General features: G+C 47.2%; 1 protein-coding gene across 3 annotated transcripts in view; it reads left to right on the top strand.

Annotated features, from left to right (window-relative positions):
* The window catches only part of ASTN2 (astrotactin 2), a 904,520-nt gene that overhangs the window by 513,735 nt on the left and 371,550 nt on the right, over window positions 1-19,235 (top strand). For all 3 annotated transcript variants that reach the window (XM_028107899.2, XM_028107897.2, XM_028107898.2), the window contains one exon: window positions 18,125-18,275. In XM_028107899.2, coding sequence (XP_027963700.1) covers window positions 18,125-18,275 — 151 coding nt within the window. The remainder of the gene's footprint in view (window positions 1-18,124; window positions 18,276-19,235) is intronic.

The following is a 19,235-nucleotide window of genomic DNA, read 5'->3' as shown; positions in this document are numbered from 1 at the left end:
GCTTAGAGAAATCAGTCTTAACTCCCTGTGTATGCACAGTGTGCACCTGAGTTCTTCACGGACCCCTTAAGGAGCCCGTGAACCCTGTCTTCACCGGCTCCCCTCTGCCCCTCTCCTTCTTTCCCAAGCCCCCGGCAGGCCCAATAGTGGCCTTGTCTGGAACAAGAAGGGCAGAGCAAGTCTGTGGGCAGATAATTGCATCTTCCCGGTGCCGTGGATCTCTCTGACAGTGTGTCTGTGGCCAGGATCAAGGTCTTTGCTGCCTGTGGTCGTCCACTCCAGTCCTTAAGAGCTGGAGATAAGGGGATTAGTGCAGAAGTGAGGGGTGCACAGCTCCCCCATCTCTGGGTGGCACACACCCTTCTGATATAAGGAAAGAACCTATTTTCCTGTGTAAGCTTAAGCCAGCAGTAAATGATAGTAGTAGGCACTTGATAGACATGTTTGAATGAATGAATGAATGAATGAATGAATGACCATGCTTTCATATGAATGAGTAAACACCCTGTTGAAAATAGGACAACTGAGGCTCAGAAAAGGGAAGCTGCTAAGATTTCTCACATTAGCAGCAAGTGGGCAACTTGAGCCTACTTCTCTCAGATTCCAGGCTTACTGGCTTTCTTCTGTACTCCAAGGCCTCCCAGGCAGTGCAGGCTCCCAAGCTCAGCCCTAGATTTGTAAGACACAGAGCTTCCAGGTAAAGCCTGCCTGCCTGGCTGCCCAGCTATGAGAGTGAATTTACCCAGGGACTCTATGAACATTGGCCTCAAAGTACATTCTCTGGGGGCGCCTGGGTGGCTCAGTCGTTAAGCGTCTGCCTTCGGCTCAGGTCATGGTCCCGGGGTCCTGGGATCGAGCCCCGCATCGGTCTCCCTGCTTGGGGAAAGCCTGCTTCTCCCTCTCTCACTCTCCTTGCTTGTGTTCCCGCTCTCGCTGTCTCTCTCTCTCTCTGTCAAATAAATAAATAAAATCTTAAAAAAAAAAGTACATTCTCTGCTTTTTCTCCTTTCCTCCTACTTCCTTAGTGCTCTTCCAGGCAGAGGCAGGACCTTGATGGAGGTCTTCCTTCCCTTGTCTGCTGCCTTCTGTGGGTCTCTCTCTTGGAAGCCACAAGACAGGCATCCCTACTGGTCACGACTGCCTGAAACAGTATCCTCTCCCAACACCCTTCAAAAATCCTGAATCTTCTTCTTGGTCTTCTACTGGCAAAACTCAGGATACACTGAATTAAATCTAGACACTCTGCACTAAAATGTCCCTTAACCACTTATAAACACAACTCTCTTTATGTCATTACCCTATTCAGAAACTTCCAGTGTTTATGACAGGAGCCAGCAAACCAAAGTAGACATGCCCCATAGGGGTACCTAGAAGAACTTCCCCAAGGTACAGGAGCATGGATAGTTTATAAGCAATTGATTTCCAACATTTATGGTCCTTGCCCTTCATGCCATTCTGCTTAAGGTTCAGATTCCAGGGGCACCTGGGTGGCTCAGTCATTAAGCGTCTGCCTTCGGCTCAGGTCATGATCCCAGGGTCCAGGGATCGAGCCCCGTGTCAGGCTCCCTGCTCGGTGGGGAGTCTGCTTCTCCCTCTGCCTCTCCATCTCCCTCTGCCTCTCCCTCTCCATCTGCTTGTGTTCCCTTTTTTTGCTGGGTCTCTCTCTGTCAAATAAATAAATAAAATCTTTAAAAAAAATAGATTCAGATTCCAGGGGTCAACCTCTAACTGGCCTAATTCTCAGGTTACTTGTTCACCTGAAGGCTGGAGGACTGCAAGGCACCCAGAGCGATGCATCTACGAGACCACATCCAGTGTATATATGTCTATGGGGAGAGTGGTGAAAATTTCTACAAAACTAACAGGGGTACTATTACCAGAAGGGACTGTAGATACGGTATGAACACATCTAAGGGCTGTCTATTCCATGGTCTTACCTCCATTGCCACATGTCCAACCCAGTGAAATGCCACCTCCTTCTTGATTTTTTTTCTAAATATGTGTGTATTTACGTATATGTCATGTTTTCTTGCACTTTTTTTGAAAAAAAACAAAAACAGAACTTACTATTGTAAAATTTTCCATACGATTCTCTGTTCCTAGAAATCCTGATTTTTTTTAATTTTCACGTATCATATGAATGAACCATAATGTTTGTAACCATATTGTCACTGTGGAGTATTTAGATCATTCCAACTTTTAGCCATGCTTAAATGGTATGGGTAAGAGCATGTTTGTGGATACATCCTTAAGTGCATTATTGATTTCTCCTTTAAAAGGTACTACTTTGATCACTAGTTCAGATTGTACGAACACTTTAGGAGTTTTGATATATTTTGCCAAATTGCTTTTCATAAATTTTATACCAGTACAAGTTGAATAGGAAAAATATCTCACTCTACCCTCATCAGCACTGGGAGTTATCATTTGACAAAAATATTTGACAACTTGGTTGGCAAAAACTAGTACCTTCTTATCAAATAAAAGCAAATTAAGACATATGCAAGCTTCCGGAGAAGAGTTGACATTTAGATTTCATTCGTTCAACACCATTTTCTTTGAATCCAGTCTTCTGATTTTTTTTGCTTTTTGCCTTCACACTCAAATACAATGACCTGTTTTCCATCTATAATTTCCCCCTTCTTCTCCTTTCTCCTCCTCTTCCTCTTTCCCCAGTGTCACCACTGAGTTTTTTGGTAAATAAGATACTTATTTTTGAATAAGCATATACATATGCATAGCTTGCAATACCAACGATCCAAGAAGGTTGAAGTCTTTCTCAGTCTGCAGACCCAGCTCTCACCCATTCCCCTAACCCCACGTTGGAAGCATCCTCCTTCCTTTCTGACCTCCCACAGACCTTTCTCCCAGGTCTTTTCTGCTCTTCAAGATCGGTGGCTTTGTTGAGGGCAGAAACCATGGCTTGCTCTCGTCTGTATTTCTGACTGCTCCTAACGCAGGGATGGGCATAGCAGGTGCTCACAAAGTATCTTTGCAATGGATGGATAAATGGAATGATGGACAGAGGGATGGATGGATGGATGATTATTTTGTTGCTTCTAAAGAAATTAAGAATCATCCTTTCAGGCTTTGGATACCTAATAGTCTTATCATTATGAATGATCTGTGGGAAATTATCTGCTGATTTTCACCACATAAAAACCCCATTGGTTAAACTGTGCTGCAGAGAATCCTGATGCTTCAAAGTAACAATAGTTCTTGTTCAACTAATGAATTAACTGTTTAATTACCATAACTCACTATCCACTACATTTTCTTTCTTTCTTTTTTTTTTTTTTTTTGCAAATAGCTGATAGACTGGACACAGCCTTTTCCTGCCTGGAATTTCCATTGCATAGATTAAAGGAACGTTTGGGTAGGTAGCTAGAAGTGCCTGGTGTGCTACATAAGATGGAGTCTCTTGCAAAATTGTGTTTTCTTCAAATCTGCCACCACTATGCAAGAACAGCAGTCACCCCAGGTCCTGGCTGAGAGGTGCAGCTAACAGCGAACTCACACTGGCTGGGTTCTTACTCCATGCCAGGCCACATTGGGCTGCTTTTGGTGGTTTATGTCATTTCGTGACCATATCTGTCCTGAGAGGTAGGTGCTATAGTATCCATTTGGCAAACGAGGAAACCAAGATCAAGAGAGACCGTGTAACTCAAGGTCATGCAGTGAGGTTGCAGGCCGAGCTGGGATTCCAACTCCAACTCCTCTTTCTGGGGTCTTGAATGCTTTCCAGTGTTCCAGACTGTTCTCTTTTAACATTTCTTTCTTTCCTTTGTTCTAACACCACTTAGATTTTGTCTCCTTCCTACATTTGTGTTGTAGAATAGATTCCCCTATGTCACAGAACAGGATTTCATTCTCCAGCATTCCTGTCCCTTTGCTGGCACATGGTCCCCTCCATTCCCCACACATACTACCCTGGATGCATACGTTTTATCCTACAGCCACTTTCAAAACCTCTCAAATCCTCTCTCCTCCAAGCAGCACCCCTCCACCAACTACCACAGAACATGGACACTGCTCAAAAGATCAGAGGGTCTGATTTTAAGCAAACCATTTTACCTCTCAGGGACTCAGTTTGTTTACCTATAAAATGGAAACAAGACCAGGGATAACTGTGACAGCCCAGTAAAGTGCCTCACCTTGAAAATGCTTCCCCCACTGTTCCAGCTCTGGGTTTCTTTGGCCAAGAAGCATTTTGGAATTACAAAGTGCTGTCCAGTTCTGGGAGTCCCTGCTACCCTACATTTCCCTCAGGGCTTCAGTCCACTCCCTTCCTGCAACTTGGCTGAATTTCTCCTTGCACCCCTGCCCACCACATGGAAGCTGGCCATGTCCAGGAGCTGGGAGAGCACAGGGCTGTGGCCACCTATGGGGTCAGAAGGTAATCAAGGCACAAGGAGTGGTATAAGGAAGCCACCTCAAAGGACACTTGTAGAGAGAGAATTTCTCGGCTAGAGACTGCTCTGTAACTTTGAAGTCTGGGGAACACCATGACCTTGTCAGTGGCTTGGGATTCCAAGGTCTCTTTTTTTTTTTTTTTTTTAAGAGAGAGAGTGAGTGCACAAGCCAGGGGAGGGGCAGAGGGAAAGGGGGAGGGTTTTAAGCACGCAACATGCTCAGCATGGAGCCTGACGTGGGGCTTGATCTAATGAGCCTGACTCAGAGCTCAATCTCATGACCCTGAGATCATGATCTGAGCTGAAATCAAGAGTCAGACGCTCAACCAAGTGAGCAATTCAGGCGCCTGCCAAGGGCATTTTTTTATTTTAATGATTAGCAGCTGGATTGAGGTATAATTGATACACCAAAAAAAACTGCACATATTCAACATATATAGTTGGATTCGTTTGGACATGTGCATATACCTGTGAAACTGTTACCACCGTCAAGGTACTGAACATATCCATCATTTCCAAAAGTTTCCTCCTGCCTCTTCCTTTTTTGTTGTTGTTTTTGTTAGTCTGTTGGCTTGTTTGTGGTAAGAACATTGAACACAAGATTTACTCTCTTAAGAAAATTTTAAATTGCATGACACCATGTTGTCATCCCCAGGTGCTGCGTGACATGGCAGACTTCTAGAACTCTTACGCCTGCTGAACGACAGCTCCCATTCCAAGGGGCCTAGTCGGCAGAGAGGGCCACATTGATCTGCGTTTTTATCTCTTCATCTTCCTAAACTGTGACCCTGTAATTCCCACAAGGAGAGCTGTTAAGGGTTGCAGAGCCTTGGGCTCTTAGAAGCTCAAATTCTTTCAAAGACCAATTTCCCAGGAAATCAGACTAGTGTATTTGTTCTTTGAGGAATTCCTCAGTGAGTTCTCTTGTCTGTTTACGCTTCCATCCGTTCATTTAAATATTCAACAAATATGCGCCACCTCCTTATTAAATGTTGCTGTACTGGGCCCTGGGGTGGGGGGGGCAGAGACTCCTGCCTTTAGAAACACACAGTGTGATGGGAAGATAAAATGGGCCGCTGCTCCTTCCTTCCTTCCTCTCTCCTGAAGCCCTCCTTTCTTTCCTTCTCTGCTCAAACATCCCCTGTAACCGTTTCCAGGCCAAGCTCTGTGTTGTCCATGGGGTTGTTCCCAGAGGAGGCAGGCTGTATACACACTTTGTTCATGAAACGGGTTGAAATTGGTGGTGGGCTGGCACGGAAGGTAAAAATGCCTCCAGCTTTGAAGTCAGACAGAGCTAGGTGTAGACTTGATCGTGACCTCAGGCAGGTCTCTTCCCTTTCCTTGGCCTCTCTGGCAGGGGTGCTGTGAGTATTGAAGGAGACAGGGCGGGTGGAGAGCTCACTCTTTGGCTACCATGCTATTATTAGTACTAAGAAAGCATACTCAGCATTCAGTGCGGCCAGAGAACACGACTAATTTGGCTTGGCTACATGAAGGAGAGAAGAAGTCTTCAAAGCCAATGAGGATTTGTCAGCAGAGTGAGTCTAACATGCCCCAAGCTAAGGAAGAGCTCGTGAAGTTGGAAAACTAGCTTAGGAAGAGCTCGTGAAGCTGGAAAACGAAGTTGTTGCCTGTCCCTGTCCTCCAAATGCTTTTTAGAAACTTCTCCCCCTGTCTCAGCAATGGCCAGCATGCCGATGCTCTAGGGCTTTCTATAGGTACTAGCCAGTGCCCTGGGAGGGAGGCAGGTGCTGGCTCTCTCCCACCTGTGCTGGCCCTGGGACCCTCTTGCCAGCACGTGGCAGAGGCAGCCTGGCTGGGACAGAAGCCAGAAGCAGAGGCCCCCAGCAGGGTGGGGGTGCAGAGGGCAGGAGAGAAGCCCCCAGGGCCCACGTAGACTGGCTGCGGGCTGACAGGTGTCTGGAGACCAGACTCCCTGTGTTCACCAGCACCCAGGCGTCCCCTGCAGGCTAGTGGCCTGAACAGCCAGGGCCGGAGGAGGAGAAGATGGAGCAGGTAAGGCAAGGAAAGGGGGGGCGAGGCCTGCCTTTGCGGGGAAAGCAGTGCTTCTCCCATCACCAAAGTCCTATTCCTCAAGCTTCCTGGTTCCTGATTCTGACTTCGAGTGGGTTTCCTGAAAGCACAGTCTTCTACAAGTGGCACTCAGTACCACTCTCAGGGGAGAGCATGGATTCGGAGATTGGTTGGATTCCTGCTGGGGCTCTACTCTTTCGGAACTATGGGATCATATATGACTTTACCACTCTGAGCCTCAACTTCCTCATCTCTAAAATGAGGTAATAAGATCTGCCTTCTGGGCTTGAACTGGTGAGGTTCCTTTTCTCCGGCTCACCCCTCGCTTTAATAATGGGCTCTCTGCTTATTTCTCCCAATAATCCTCCCTCCCCACTCCCTAACACATTTCAGTTACTCTTGTTTTGTGCCATCCTCTGACACCTGTCCTGCCTTTCTTCTCCTCCTTTCTTCTTCCTTCCCTCTTCCTCCCCTTCCTATTCCTCATCACTGTCTCCATCTTCCTAGAAGAGCCAATGTATTGCTGCCTCCTCCAGGAAGCCTTCCTTTAGCAGGCCAGGAAGAATTCATTGGGGATCTCGTGTATTTTTATGCATCTCTACTGTAAGTGTTCCCTCTGCTTCATGTTGTAAACCCTGCTGTCCCTTGCCCCAGCCTATGCACTTCTTGAGGCAGGGCTTTGTCTGGGCACCTCTGGGTGCTGGGTGTCTAGCAGATGGCCTGGTACTCAGTAGTGCTAAAGAATGCAGAAATGCATCCCCGCCGTGGTACATGGGGCAGCTCTAAGTGTAGGTGACTGCAATAAACTTGTCTCACCCCAGGAGGAACAGATGAGCGACAGAGAGGGGCTCCTATTTGCATCTTTGTACAGGTGCACTGCCTTGTTTATTTCACCCAGTCCTGCAGCCATCCTGCAGGAAACACAGCAATGATGCATTTACAGATGAGGAAACAGAAGCTCAGGGAAGGGGTCTCTCGTGCCAGGAAACACCCTTTAGAGCTTTGTAAAATGTTTGACTGAAGTCAAAGTCTGTTCTCCCTTCAGCACGCCGCCCATGCCCCTATAAGAAGGAATGGTGTTGGTGTGATCATAGCTGGTTTTAATGTCCTGCCTCCTTTTCTCTAGACCCAAGCTTTTGGTTCTGCTCACACACCAGCAGATATTCAGGGAGAAAATTTCTCTATCAAAGTACTGGTCTATGCAGAGGCTCTCAACCTGGGGTCCAAGCTGGAGGTCCGTGGAATTACATGGAAAAATAATACATTTTTACTTTCACCAACTGCTCATTGAAATTTAGCATTTTCTCCTATTGTAGACATGGGTGTGTTAACAGCACCTATGACTTCGTCACTAAAAGAAATCACATGCAGTTTTCTATCATCTTTCCTTTGTTGCAGATCTTCAAATCTAGTTTCTGCTCATCACTGCTTCCAATTTATGGTCGTTGTTACATCTGTTACTAGATCTTTTTATTAATGTGTCAACAAAGAAGCATATATAGGATTATATTGCAGCTGTCTTTTTAAAAACTGTTTCTGATATGTGGTTTCTTTTGTAATGTTTTCTGCATTTAAAAATGTTATTCTAAGATGTGGCCCATATGCTTCTGCAGGCTGACTAAGGGGTTCTGGGCACTGAGTTAGGAGCCCCCTGTTCTCTGGTTCGAGTAGCTTTCAGGATTGAAGAGAAGCCTGCTATTGTTAGTAACAACACAACAATAAAAACGAGTACCTGGGTGGAGTAGTTGACAGCAGTTTGCATTCATTCATTCATTCATGTACTCATTCATCTTTCTGATAACAATCTGGAAGCCTGTCCAGTGTTCCAGGTGCTGGACTGCAGTGAGGGCACCAGAGCCCTGCCTTCATGGAGCCTTTTTTTTTTTTTCCTAAACTGTTTAAGATTTTTTTAAATTTTATTTTATTATGTTATGTTAATCACCATACATTACATCATTAGTTTTTGATGTAGTGTTCCATGATTCATTGTTTGCGTATAACACCCAGTGCTCCATTCGATACGTGCCCTCTTTAATACTTATCACCAGGCTAACCCATCCCCCCACCCGCCTCCCCTCCAGAACCCTTTTATCATCTCATGATCCTCATGGTTACCTAATAAGAGTTAGGCGCTGTTGCCCATGATCCATGCTTGAGGAAGCTGAGCCTCAGAGAGGCGAAATGAGATGTGACGGTTTTCTCAGCTGAGAAGGGGCAGGGCCGGGTTTGAGCCCGTGGCTTCTTCGTGGTAACACAGGGTAACACTTTCTGATTTCCCTGCTGATTGTATCAGCCCCTTGATTTCAGTAGGTGCCCAATAATGGCAATGACAGAAACAGTGGAAACAATGGGTATTCTCTCTCCCCACTACCCCATTCTTGTATTTGTACCCTCTCTTTCCTGCAAAGCCACATAGTGTTATTAGAAATCTGAACTGGACGGACCCTTCGAGATCACCCAATTGTTGTATCGATGTGAACCTGAGAGGCTCAGAGAGGATGGGGAGTCACCTGGGGACACCCAGCAGAGTGAGGCAGAGCCGGAGCCGCGTTCTGTGTCTGGAGTCTGCAGCCCGTACTCTTCCTGCCGGGTGACACCACCCCATTTACGCTCTACTGGCGAGCTCCCCTGGCTCCAGGCAGCCCCCTCTGCTACCCCAGGTCCCTGGGGACTTCCACCCTCCCTGGGGAGCAGGCCCACTCCTGGCTGGGCTTCCAGAGCAGCTGCTCCTGAGAACCCCCTGCCCTCCCACCCCTGGGGCCCATCTTAACGAGCTCCTCTCTGAGATGAGAGCTGTAAGGAGCTCTCAATGACTCCATGTGGGTATTTCATAAATAAGTAATCCTCAATCCTCAGCATTTGTCACTGAACATTTTTTTAAATTAACATAATATGTATTATTTGTTTCAGGGGTACAGGTCTGTGATTCATCAGTCTTACACAATTCACAGCGCTCACCATAGCACATACCCTCCCCAATGTCTATCACCCAGCCACCCCATCCCTCCCACCCCCCTCCACTGCAGCAACCCTCAGTTTGTTTCCTGAGATTAAGAACTTTTTAAATCATGGTTTCTTTTGAATGTGATGATGGGATTCACAAGGGGCAGGAGAAAGGGGGATAGGCTGAGGAGGAGAATTTCTATGACGGAGCAGTCAGAACGAGGTGATAACTTTTTGCCAAGGAATGATGGCCGCAGAGATCGGATGGACTCCGTGGTCATTGGGCATGTGGGGGTGGGGGTCACACCTTATTCCGACACTCCTGGGGAGAGCCCTGGAATGACAGAACTTCACCAGGCCACTGGCTCGTTTAGCTTCCGGGCCTGATTCTCTTGGGGGAGATTGGCATCCCCCCAGCCCGTGTCCCAACTCCCATCCTCCACTCCTTCCTAGATTAGACTGGCCCCTCTGACAATAGGCTCTCTTACCACCCTTTTTTCAGCATCTATTATATTTGTAATTACAGATGTAGACATGGACAGAGGCACAGATTTCGAAGTAGGCGTAGACATGGGGACTTGCTGGGTGACTCTGTGCCATCAAGTGAGCTGTGTGTTCCAAGAGAACAAAGCCTTTGCTCTCTTTGTCCCTCCCTGTGTCCCGAACCTCCAGCCCCCACGGCGAGTGCCGGGAAGTATTCCTGATAAGAACAGATGCACTTCAGCCCCTTATTGAGACCCCCTGTTTGGGCCTGGTGCAGAGGAGTGGCCTTGATAGCTTTCATCTCCCAGAGTCCTGACCACAACCCTGTGAGCTGAATGTTGTTGTCCCCGTTTCCCAGAGTGGCAGTGAACACTCAGTCATTTTCTCTTTGTCCCCCAGACCACGCAGCTGATGCCCCCTTGGTCCCTCCCCTTCCTTCACCACCTGTGCTTATTCACCGAACAGCTGCTCACACCCAGCACACGGGGGGAAGTGAGCGAGGAAGGATCACAGCACGCCGGAAGCTTGCAAGCTACTCAAAGGCACAGATACTCACAGGAAGCTCGGAGACCACTCTGCACAGCGATATATATTCTTGACCTAAATTAGCGCGAACCATAATTGCTAGAGGAGGGGGAATGAGAAGTGTCAGCTGGAACACCAGCCCCAGAATCTCCAGCTGGGAAAGGATGGGAAGAGGGAAAACAGGACAGTGTTGGCTCAGAGGCGGACTCCCCAGGGCAGGGCCCCAGCTCCGCCACGCTGACGTCCTGTGTGACATGGGGGCCAGCCCCCACCGCCGCAAGTGCGGGTTCCTGCACGCAAGGGTGTGCATTTCTTTTTTAATCCACAGAAGGCGCCATAGGAATAGCACCGTCCCACAGGGCGATGGCAAGAAATAACCAGAGAAGCCATGTTACGTCAAAGCTTGCCTGTCTTCAGTTCTCAATAGATATTATCCATTGTTTTTCCCCATCACAATGACACTGGACAGCCCTCCCCGGAAGCTGGACTTTCCTCCACAACCAGCCGCGAAAATGGCCATCCCTCCTCCGTTTGCATTCCTGCAGTGTCGGGTAGCAGCAGGACCTTGCTCAATGGCTCTGATGTTAGAAAAGCCCAAATCTGCCTCCCTGTGGCCTGCAGCAGCTCACCCCTGCCCAGAAGCCTTTTATAGGTGACTCATCTTTATAAAACAGTGGCCGTGTACCCCGGCCCCCGTCCTGAGACTGCACCTACATTATCTTCAGTTGGTCTCAAAACAGCCTTTCATCCTCACAATGGTACCTCAGTTTCTTCTTCTGTAAAATGGGGATGATCACAGCATTTACATCACTTTTTATTTTTTTTTAATGAGAGTGAAGTAGGTAGACACAAGCAGTGCTTGATACATTTCAGGGCATGTGATGAATGCCCAAGAAGCATTCACTATTCTTGTTGTTTTTCTTGCCATAATGATTTATAGAAAATACCAATCTATGTTACTAGTGGGAATAAAAGTAGGATCTGCTTTTAGAAATCTCTGGAGGCTACCTTATATCTCCCAGGGTGAAGTCCAGAATTGCCAAGGCCTGGCACACAAAACCTTGCCTGGCCTGTCTGCTGCCTCATGCTTTGCCACACCCCACCCCCTCCCAGCATTCATGATTCCTTGCACTGCTTAAAGTTCCCTGAACCTGGGCCTGTCCTCCCCGACCTCTCTGGGACTTAACATATTCTGTTTTCTCTGCCTGCAATACTCTTATCCCATACCACTCTCCTTCATTTGGCCAATTCCTGCTCATCCTTTATGTCTCAGGTTCAATACTGTCCCCTCCAGAAAGCCTTGTCTGACCCCCCACTTCCGGGGTCTGGCTGAGGGGGACCTCTTTATGATCCCGTGGACCCAGTTATATTGCGAGGGTAACTTCTGTGGGTTTTTTTCTACCTCCCTAGCTCATGCTATGTCACACCTATGCCTATGTGCCCCAGGAACCAGCTCAGGGCCCAGCAAGAAATTAGACATCAGTGAAAAATTTGAATGAGTAAACAGATCTTCCCTTCTCCATTATTGAGCTCCTTACATTCTCAAGCCATGGTTCTTGCAACTTTGAGGGACACTGAGATGGTACTAATCACTACAGCCATTGGGCACTTTCTTACATACATTGTCTACATTATTTCTCAGGCTAACTCTGTCAGCTAGGTGTTCCTAGACCCATTTTTCAGATGAGGAAGTGGAGGCTTAGAGTATAAGGGACTTGTCCAGCGTCTCATAGTGAGTGAAGCCAGGAGACAAAGCTGCTGCATACCCACTGGTCTACACTGCTGCTCATGCCGCTAGGGTGGAGGTACCTGTCCAAGGTTCCTCCCTCCCCGGGAGCTCGGGAGACCAGGCAGCCCATTGTTACCAGAGAATGATTAGTCCTCATCCGTGGGGCCGTGTCAGTGTCTGGGCCCTGAGTCATTTGTTCATACCTCTCTGTGAGTGACACAGACAGCCCCTGGAGTTTATTAAGAGCAGGCCACATCAGCATCTATCCCCAGCTGCCCTGCCTCATACTCACCCTGTGTGGGGCTCTGCTGAGTCAGCCAAATGCGACCCAGGTGAGGCATTTGGGCTGGAGCAATCGGGTAGTGTGGGGATGGCAGCCTCACTCAGCCTGCTGGGGTCTGGTTGACTCCGTTTTGAAACCAGGATTATCAGAAAGAAAGAATTCAGATGCCAGAGCTGGAGAGGTGCTTGGCAACACCGTGGACAGCACCTGGACATGGCAGGTGCAAGAACAGAGGCGTGGAGAGGCCAAAGGAGAGCCGGAGTCATGACCAGCTCGGTACCTGGCTTGCAGTGGGTGCCCAAAGGTGTCTTGAATGAATGGATGATGAATAGATTGGGCTTCTGTGCATTGTGTCATTGTGTTCTCACAATGATCCTACATGGTTGGGAGCTAGAAACATACTGTTTCCACTTTACAGGGATGAGAAGACTGAGGTGCAGATGAAACTTCATGTAGGAGCAAGAACGTGGTCTGTAAAGTCGGGTGTACCTGGATTCAGATCCTAACTCCCAACACTGACCTGTGGGTGTTCCCATTAAAACAAACAAACAAACAAACACCAAGAAATAGCAATCCAGCCTGCTGTGTCTTTTTGTACATACAGTCTTATTGAAACATACCATCCTAACTCATTGCACTTTGCATATTGTCAGTCTGTGGCTGCTTAAGCATTACCAAAGCAGATTTGAGTAGTTGGGTCAGAGTCTGTATGATTTCCAAAGCCTAAGATATTTGCTATAGACTCCTATGAAGAGAAGCTTGCTGACCCCTGTTCTCCCTGGGATGTGTTACGTACTTGATTAAAGTTGGTCTTTTCTCCTCTCAAGTGCAGAAGTGGCTTTATCAGGGTCCTTTTTCTAAGACTTTATAGGCCTTGCAAATTCCACAATGTAACAGGCAGGGTCTGGAACTGGAAGGGCTGGTGTGGGGTTAGGAGCACTGAAGTAAGAGCCAAGGACCAGAGTGTTCTAGTCCCGGCTCTCTCCTACTGCAGGATCTTGAGGACTTTCCTCTGAGCCATGGATAAGTGGGTTGAATCATGTGCCCCCAAAATTCATGTCCATCCAGATCCTCTGAATGTGACCTTTGGAAATAGAGTGTTTGCCAATGTAATCGAGATAAGATCATAATGGATTAGGGTGATGCTAAATCCATTGGATGGTTTCGTTGTAAGAAGAGGAAAAGACTCAGATGCGGGGAGGAGGCCATGTGTAGCTGGAGGCAGAGTTAGAGTGATTTGACTATAAGCCAAGGGATGCCAAGGCTGCCAGGAGCCATGGGAAGCTATGCAGAGGCAAGCAAGGATTCTCCTCTAGAAGCCTACAGAGGAAGCAGAGCTCTGCTGACACCTTGAGTTTGGACTTCCAACCTTCAGAACTGGGAGAAAGTAAGTTTCTCTTGTTCTAAAGCATCTGGTTCCAGGTCCTTATTATGGCCGTGCTGGGAAATGAGTGCACCATGGTTCCCCTTCTTATTCCAGCATGGATCGAGGCTATTACGGCATATACACAGGCCAGGAGACAGTGCTGGGAGGAATGCAGAGGTTGTCCAGGTTCTGTCCTTCCAGTTCTTCCTCCACGAAGACACAGAGAGATTGGATGCAGATTGCTACCGGCTCTCCTGTTGCAAGAGCTCTGTCTTGCCCTGGGGTACGGAGCAAGTTGGCCTAGCTCACCCATGGGACAGAGAAAGCTCAGGACCTGAAATCAGGCCAACTTGGATGCACACCCTGGCCTCTCTACCTCATGGACCAGGGCGAGTAACAGAACTCCCCTGCCCACAAGACCCAGTCTCTCCAGCTGCAGGGTAGGGGTAAAAAGATGTACTTCCTAGGCCAATGGTGAAGGTCAAAGGACAGGGCCTGGGGAAGGAGCCTGGCAGTGTCCATGCACAGCAGGTGCTCAGAAAGGTAGAGATGCTGAAGATGTTGGTGTTAATGGTGATTTCTGGCAAAGCTGTGAGTCACCCAGTTCTCTCTGTCACCCCAGCCTACCTCCACCTGCAGTGCTAGTGCCCTGATCCTTTGCCCCCAGCTATTGGGGCAGCTTTAAGCTCCAACAGATCCCGAATCTTAAACTCAGCAGCTGGCATGAGGGATTAAGTCTGGAGTTAAGAAAATGTCAGGGTTTGCCTTGAGCTACTTCTCTTGCTTGCGCCAGATGATTCTTCATTTCTCCAGCCTGACACAATCACTGCTAGACTCAGTAAAGCCCCAGTGTCGGGTCTTTGTGTTTGAAATAATGTTCCCCTCATGTAACTGATGTTTATGCAGAATCAATCCTTTTAAAAGCTAACAGCCTCCTTATTTGTATAGCCTGAGCTGTCTCCAGTTCCACTGGAAGGTGACATTTTTGGCTTGTTTTTCTCTTTTCTTCCTTTGGTTTTCTTTGTCATTCTCTGACTGCTGTGTCCCTGTGTGTGTTCTCTTCCACTCACTGGTCTTTTTCTTCACTTTCATTCTCTGTCTTTCCGAGGCTGTTTCCTTCCCCATCCCCTTCCCCCCTGCCGCCTCCTCCTTCCTTCCCCTCTCCCCGTGCTCCATACAGGACACCCTTGTTCTGTTTACCTTGATGTTTTCTCCTTTTAAATCTCTGTGTTTCTTACTCCTATTTCTCCCTAATGTAGCTCTTCATTTCTGTCTTTCTTTTCACATACTTTCTCTGCCTCCATAGGCCTCTCTTTTAATCTCTCTCTATATGACACTCCTCTGGATGTGTCTCTCTGTCTCTATATTTTTCTGTCTGGCTGGCTGTCTATCCGTCCATCTACCCACCCACCCATCCATCCGTCCATTTCTGTCCTTTCTAGCAATTTCTCTACATGTTTATCTCTTTATGTGGTCTCACACGTTCTCAGCTTGCCCCTCCCTCTGTCTTTATCTCCTCATTTTAATTCTCACTTCTTCTTCTCCCTCTAAGGATATTAATATTTTAATAGCCTTAAGGTCTTCTCAGAATTCTCAACTCTTTCCATGATTCAAAAGTGGCAAGTTTCCCAAGAGCCTCAGTTCAGGAACTGTTAGTTCTCTTCCCCCACCCACCTGTCACCCTGACGTCATCCTGTGTCAAGTTGGGAAGTGAGGGCTAGTCCAGCAGCTCTCCTGTCATCTTCTCTGTTGTCCTTATACTACAGACCTGAGCGTGAAGGACTTGGGACGGGAACCGCGAGTTGGGGGTGAGCAGGGGCGTATCCCTCTTGCTGAGACCAATGACAGGTGGAGGCTGCATCCATGCCTTCTGGTGTTTTGTTTCTTCTGGAAAACATTTACTTATCACAAGTTTTTACCAGGCCTTGTGCTGGGGGCTAGAGAGGGATGAGTAACTCTTGAGGCATTTGCTCAAAAAGCTCATGGTCTTTCTGGGAAACCATAGAGCCGATGATTAAGATCAGTGAGATAATAGATTTAAACAATGTGTTCAGAGGGAAAAGAAGTTAATTCTGGTTGGTTGGGGGATGTAGACAGGGTTTCACAAAGGAACTCATAGCAAGCTCTGTGGAGGTAAGGCCTTTGTCCTATGTCACTTCTGCATCCCCAGTACTTAGAATAGTGCCTCCTATGGAGTAAGCGCTTAATAAGCACATGCAATATATGAATGAATGGATGGATGGATGAATTTGAATAGTTTTTTTTTGTTTTTTGAGTTTTTTTTTAAAGATTTTATTTATTTATTCATGAGAGACAGGAAGAGAGAGAGAGACTGGCAGAGGCAGAGGGAGAAGCAGGCTACCTGCTGAGCAGGGAGCCGGATGCGGGACTCAATCCCAGGACTCGGGGATCATGACCTGAGCCTAAAGCAGATGCTTAACTATCTGAGCCACCCAGGCGCCCTGAATTTGAATAGTTTTGAAGGATTCTTGGGATTTTATCAGGGAGAAGAATTAGAGATGAGCATCCCAGACCCAAAAGCATGATTAAGGATTCTGAGAAGTAAAGGTGCATACTATACTCAGATCCCTTTTTCAGGGATGACCTGCCCATCCCCTGGATTGTGGCTCATGGCCCATAGCTGTGTTCCTCACTGGGTATTGCCTTCAGTGAACTGCCTCACCCAAGGATACCACCTTCCGGATGGCAGCCCTTGGCCAGTGACTGGCCAACATGGTGATACAGAGGGCAGGGCCCCTTGCCTCTAATCAGGACATCCTTAAAGGGCCACCCAGCTCTAGAGCTCCCCTAAAGACAAACTGAAGCTTCAGATCTATTTGCATTAACCACATTGCATGTCGGCCTCTCCCTTGTCCAGTCCTGCCTTGCTTACTTCCTACAAGTGTAGAAGAGGGATCCTTGACAATTCTGCTGTGTGCGACTCTGTTTCAGAGTCTGTTCTCAGAGAACCTGACCTAAGATTGTGTGTTCAGGGAATGAGAAGAGACCTGTGGCTAGCCAGTAGAGAATATGAGGACGGGGTAAATGGAGCTGGATGGGCAGGCAGGGACCGAATTATGAAGGACCTTGAATGCCAAGGAAACTAACTTAGATTTTCTTCTGTAAGTAATGGAGAGCTATTATTGATGAGTGAGGTATGAATTAGAACTGGAATGTACAAGGTTCACTGGCAGTCAGTATGAAAGATAGTACAGAGAGAGATCATACTGGAGATAGAAAATAAGCTAGGACACCTAAACGTAGAACTCCATGCCTCCAGAGGGAAACAGTGGGAGAAGGGTGAAGGATGGTCCAGAGGTATCACCAATAGTACTCCCTGGCCTCTTCTTGCAACAAGTATCTGCCTTCTTTCACAATTCTGGATCCCATGAGTCCTATATCATGGGATAATGTGTACCTCTACTCGGTGTCTTGTGGTATCCCTCTTAATAGCTCCTGCAACTGTGGGCATCACAGATACTCCAGTGCTAGGATATCCTTATCTGGGGCCCTTTTGCCAGAAAGCAGCATCCAAAAACTCCTGTCTGTATATCCCATCTAATGAAACTTTGGCAGATGCATGGATTATGGTTCCTAGTCCAGTCTCATCTCTTGGGAACCTCATCGGGGAGGAAGGATGCATTTGCCTAGAATCCCATGACCTTTCCAGCAGCTCTTGCTGTCAGTCTGGACGGGGTCACATTTATGCAATAGTAAGAAAAATAAAGCTCTAAGGTTCTAGAGTCAGACAGTCCTGTGTTTGTGTCTTAGCTTTGCTGTTTATAGGCTTTGTAATTTGGGAAAAATCCCATACCTTTAATAGTTTCAGTGTATATCCAAAGTAGGAATAATAAGAATGTGCTCATTTTGCAGAGTTGCTATGGGGAGGTCTGGAATCTGTAGAAACATATAGAATATGAGTTAAGAGTTGTATAGCAGGAAGAGCTTTCCTTTTTGGAGTCAGATGGAGCTTGGCACAAACTTCAGTTCTGCCACATTACAAGCTGGGTGGACTTCAGCAAGACACTTCACCTTTCTGAGCCACAGTTCACTTATTGGTAAAATGAAAATCTCAAGCCTACCTTCCCAAATTATGAGGATTAATGAAATAAAGAGTGCCAAGTTCCAAGTATATTACTTTCCATCACAAGTAGACAAACATCAGGTCATATGATGGCATACCTATTGGATTTTTTCTTACTATTTTCTTTTTAGATATGTATTTGTATCATTTTCTTCATTACAAATATCATAAATGGTGCTCTTAACTCTAAAGAATGCATATTTAATTTTTTTTAATCTAATGATACATGTGTCTCTAGGGTTTAACCCTCCCCTTTGTCTCCAAGGGAAGAAGCGATGCTGTCCACATACTTCGAAACCATCAACGACCTGCTGTCCTCCTTTGGGCCGGTTCGTGACTGCTCTCGGAACAATGGGGGCTGCACTCGAAACTTCAAGTGCGTGTCTGACCGCCAGGTAGACTCCTCAGGATGTGTGGTAAGTGCCATTGGCCCAACACCGTGGAGCTGGCCCAGGTGCCAAAGCTGCTTGCTGGAGGCCTCTCCCTGTGAGGGGTAACTCGCTCATGGTTGCTGCCTCTCTGGCCTTCAGCACACCAGGCTCCCGTGGTTTCTCCATCTGTAAAGTGGGATAGTTAAACCTACCTTGTGGAATTGTTGGAAGAATGAAATGAGACATCAGAACTTTAGTACCCAATATGCAATAGGTCCTTGAGAGCTCCTGGCCTCAGGAAAGTGACATCCATTTGGGGGTGAGGTAGGGCATGTCTTACCTCTGTGGGCATAACGGGATCATGTCAATGAGATGTCCAGAAGAGAAAGTTTCAGTGGAGACCTTAAGGTTGGTTGAAGTTGGGGAAGATGGTGTTTAACTGGCTTCAAGAGGTGGGTCAACTTACATTAGGGAAAGAGTGGGTATAGCCAAGGCAAGGGCATGGAGGGGAATGGCAGACTTATCTGCCTAAGGCTCCAGAATGAAGCATGGTGAAGGACACAGAGGATTTTGAGGATCTTTCTTGCCTACAGAAGAGGCTTTCAAACTGGATGGTTTGTTTTATCGGAATGTCATAGGGTACCTGTTTCAAATGTAGGTTCCAGGGTCCCACACCAGTAATACTGATCATGTAGAGGGGGTTAGGTCCCAGGAACCTCAATTTGTAACAATTTAGTGAGTGTTATATGTGTGGGGAGGCAGAGCTCATGGAAGCACACTTGGTAAACTTCGCTCTTCAAGATGAACTTCTTCACCTGGCATTCGATGCCTTCTTGATTTGGCCATTTCCAACCGGTGGAATGAATTAGGTGTGGTTCTCTGAACATACATCCCCATCTAATGCCTCAGAGCCTTTGCTCCTACCGTCCTTTAGCCTAGAGTGAATTGCTCCCCACCAGCCTGTGTAGCAAACAAGTAGACCTCTTTCCAGATTTGTCTTCTTTT

The sequence above is a fragment of the Eumetopias jubatus genome, unplaced genomic scaffold (genome assembly GCF_037043125.1).
Source record: "Eumetopias jubatus isolate StellerSeaLion01/CBP00866 unplaced genomic scaffold, mEumJub1_p1.0 scaffold_15, whole genome shotgun sequence".
NCBI classification, from domain to species: domain Eukaryota; kingdom Metazoa; phylum Chordata; class Mammalia; order Carnivora; family Otariidae; genus Eumetopias; species Eumetopias jubatus.
The sequence above is the reverse complement of the archived record's forward strand: the minus strand, read 5'-3'. Positions and strand labels throughout refer to the sequence as shown.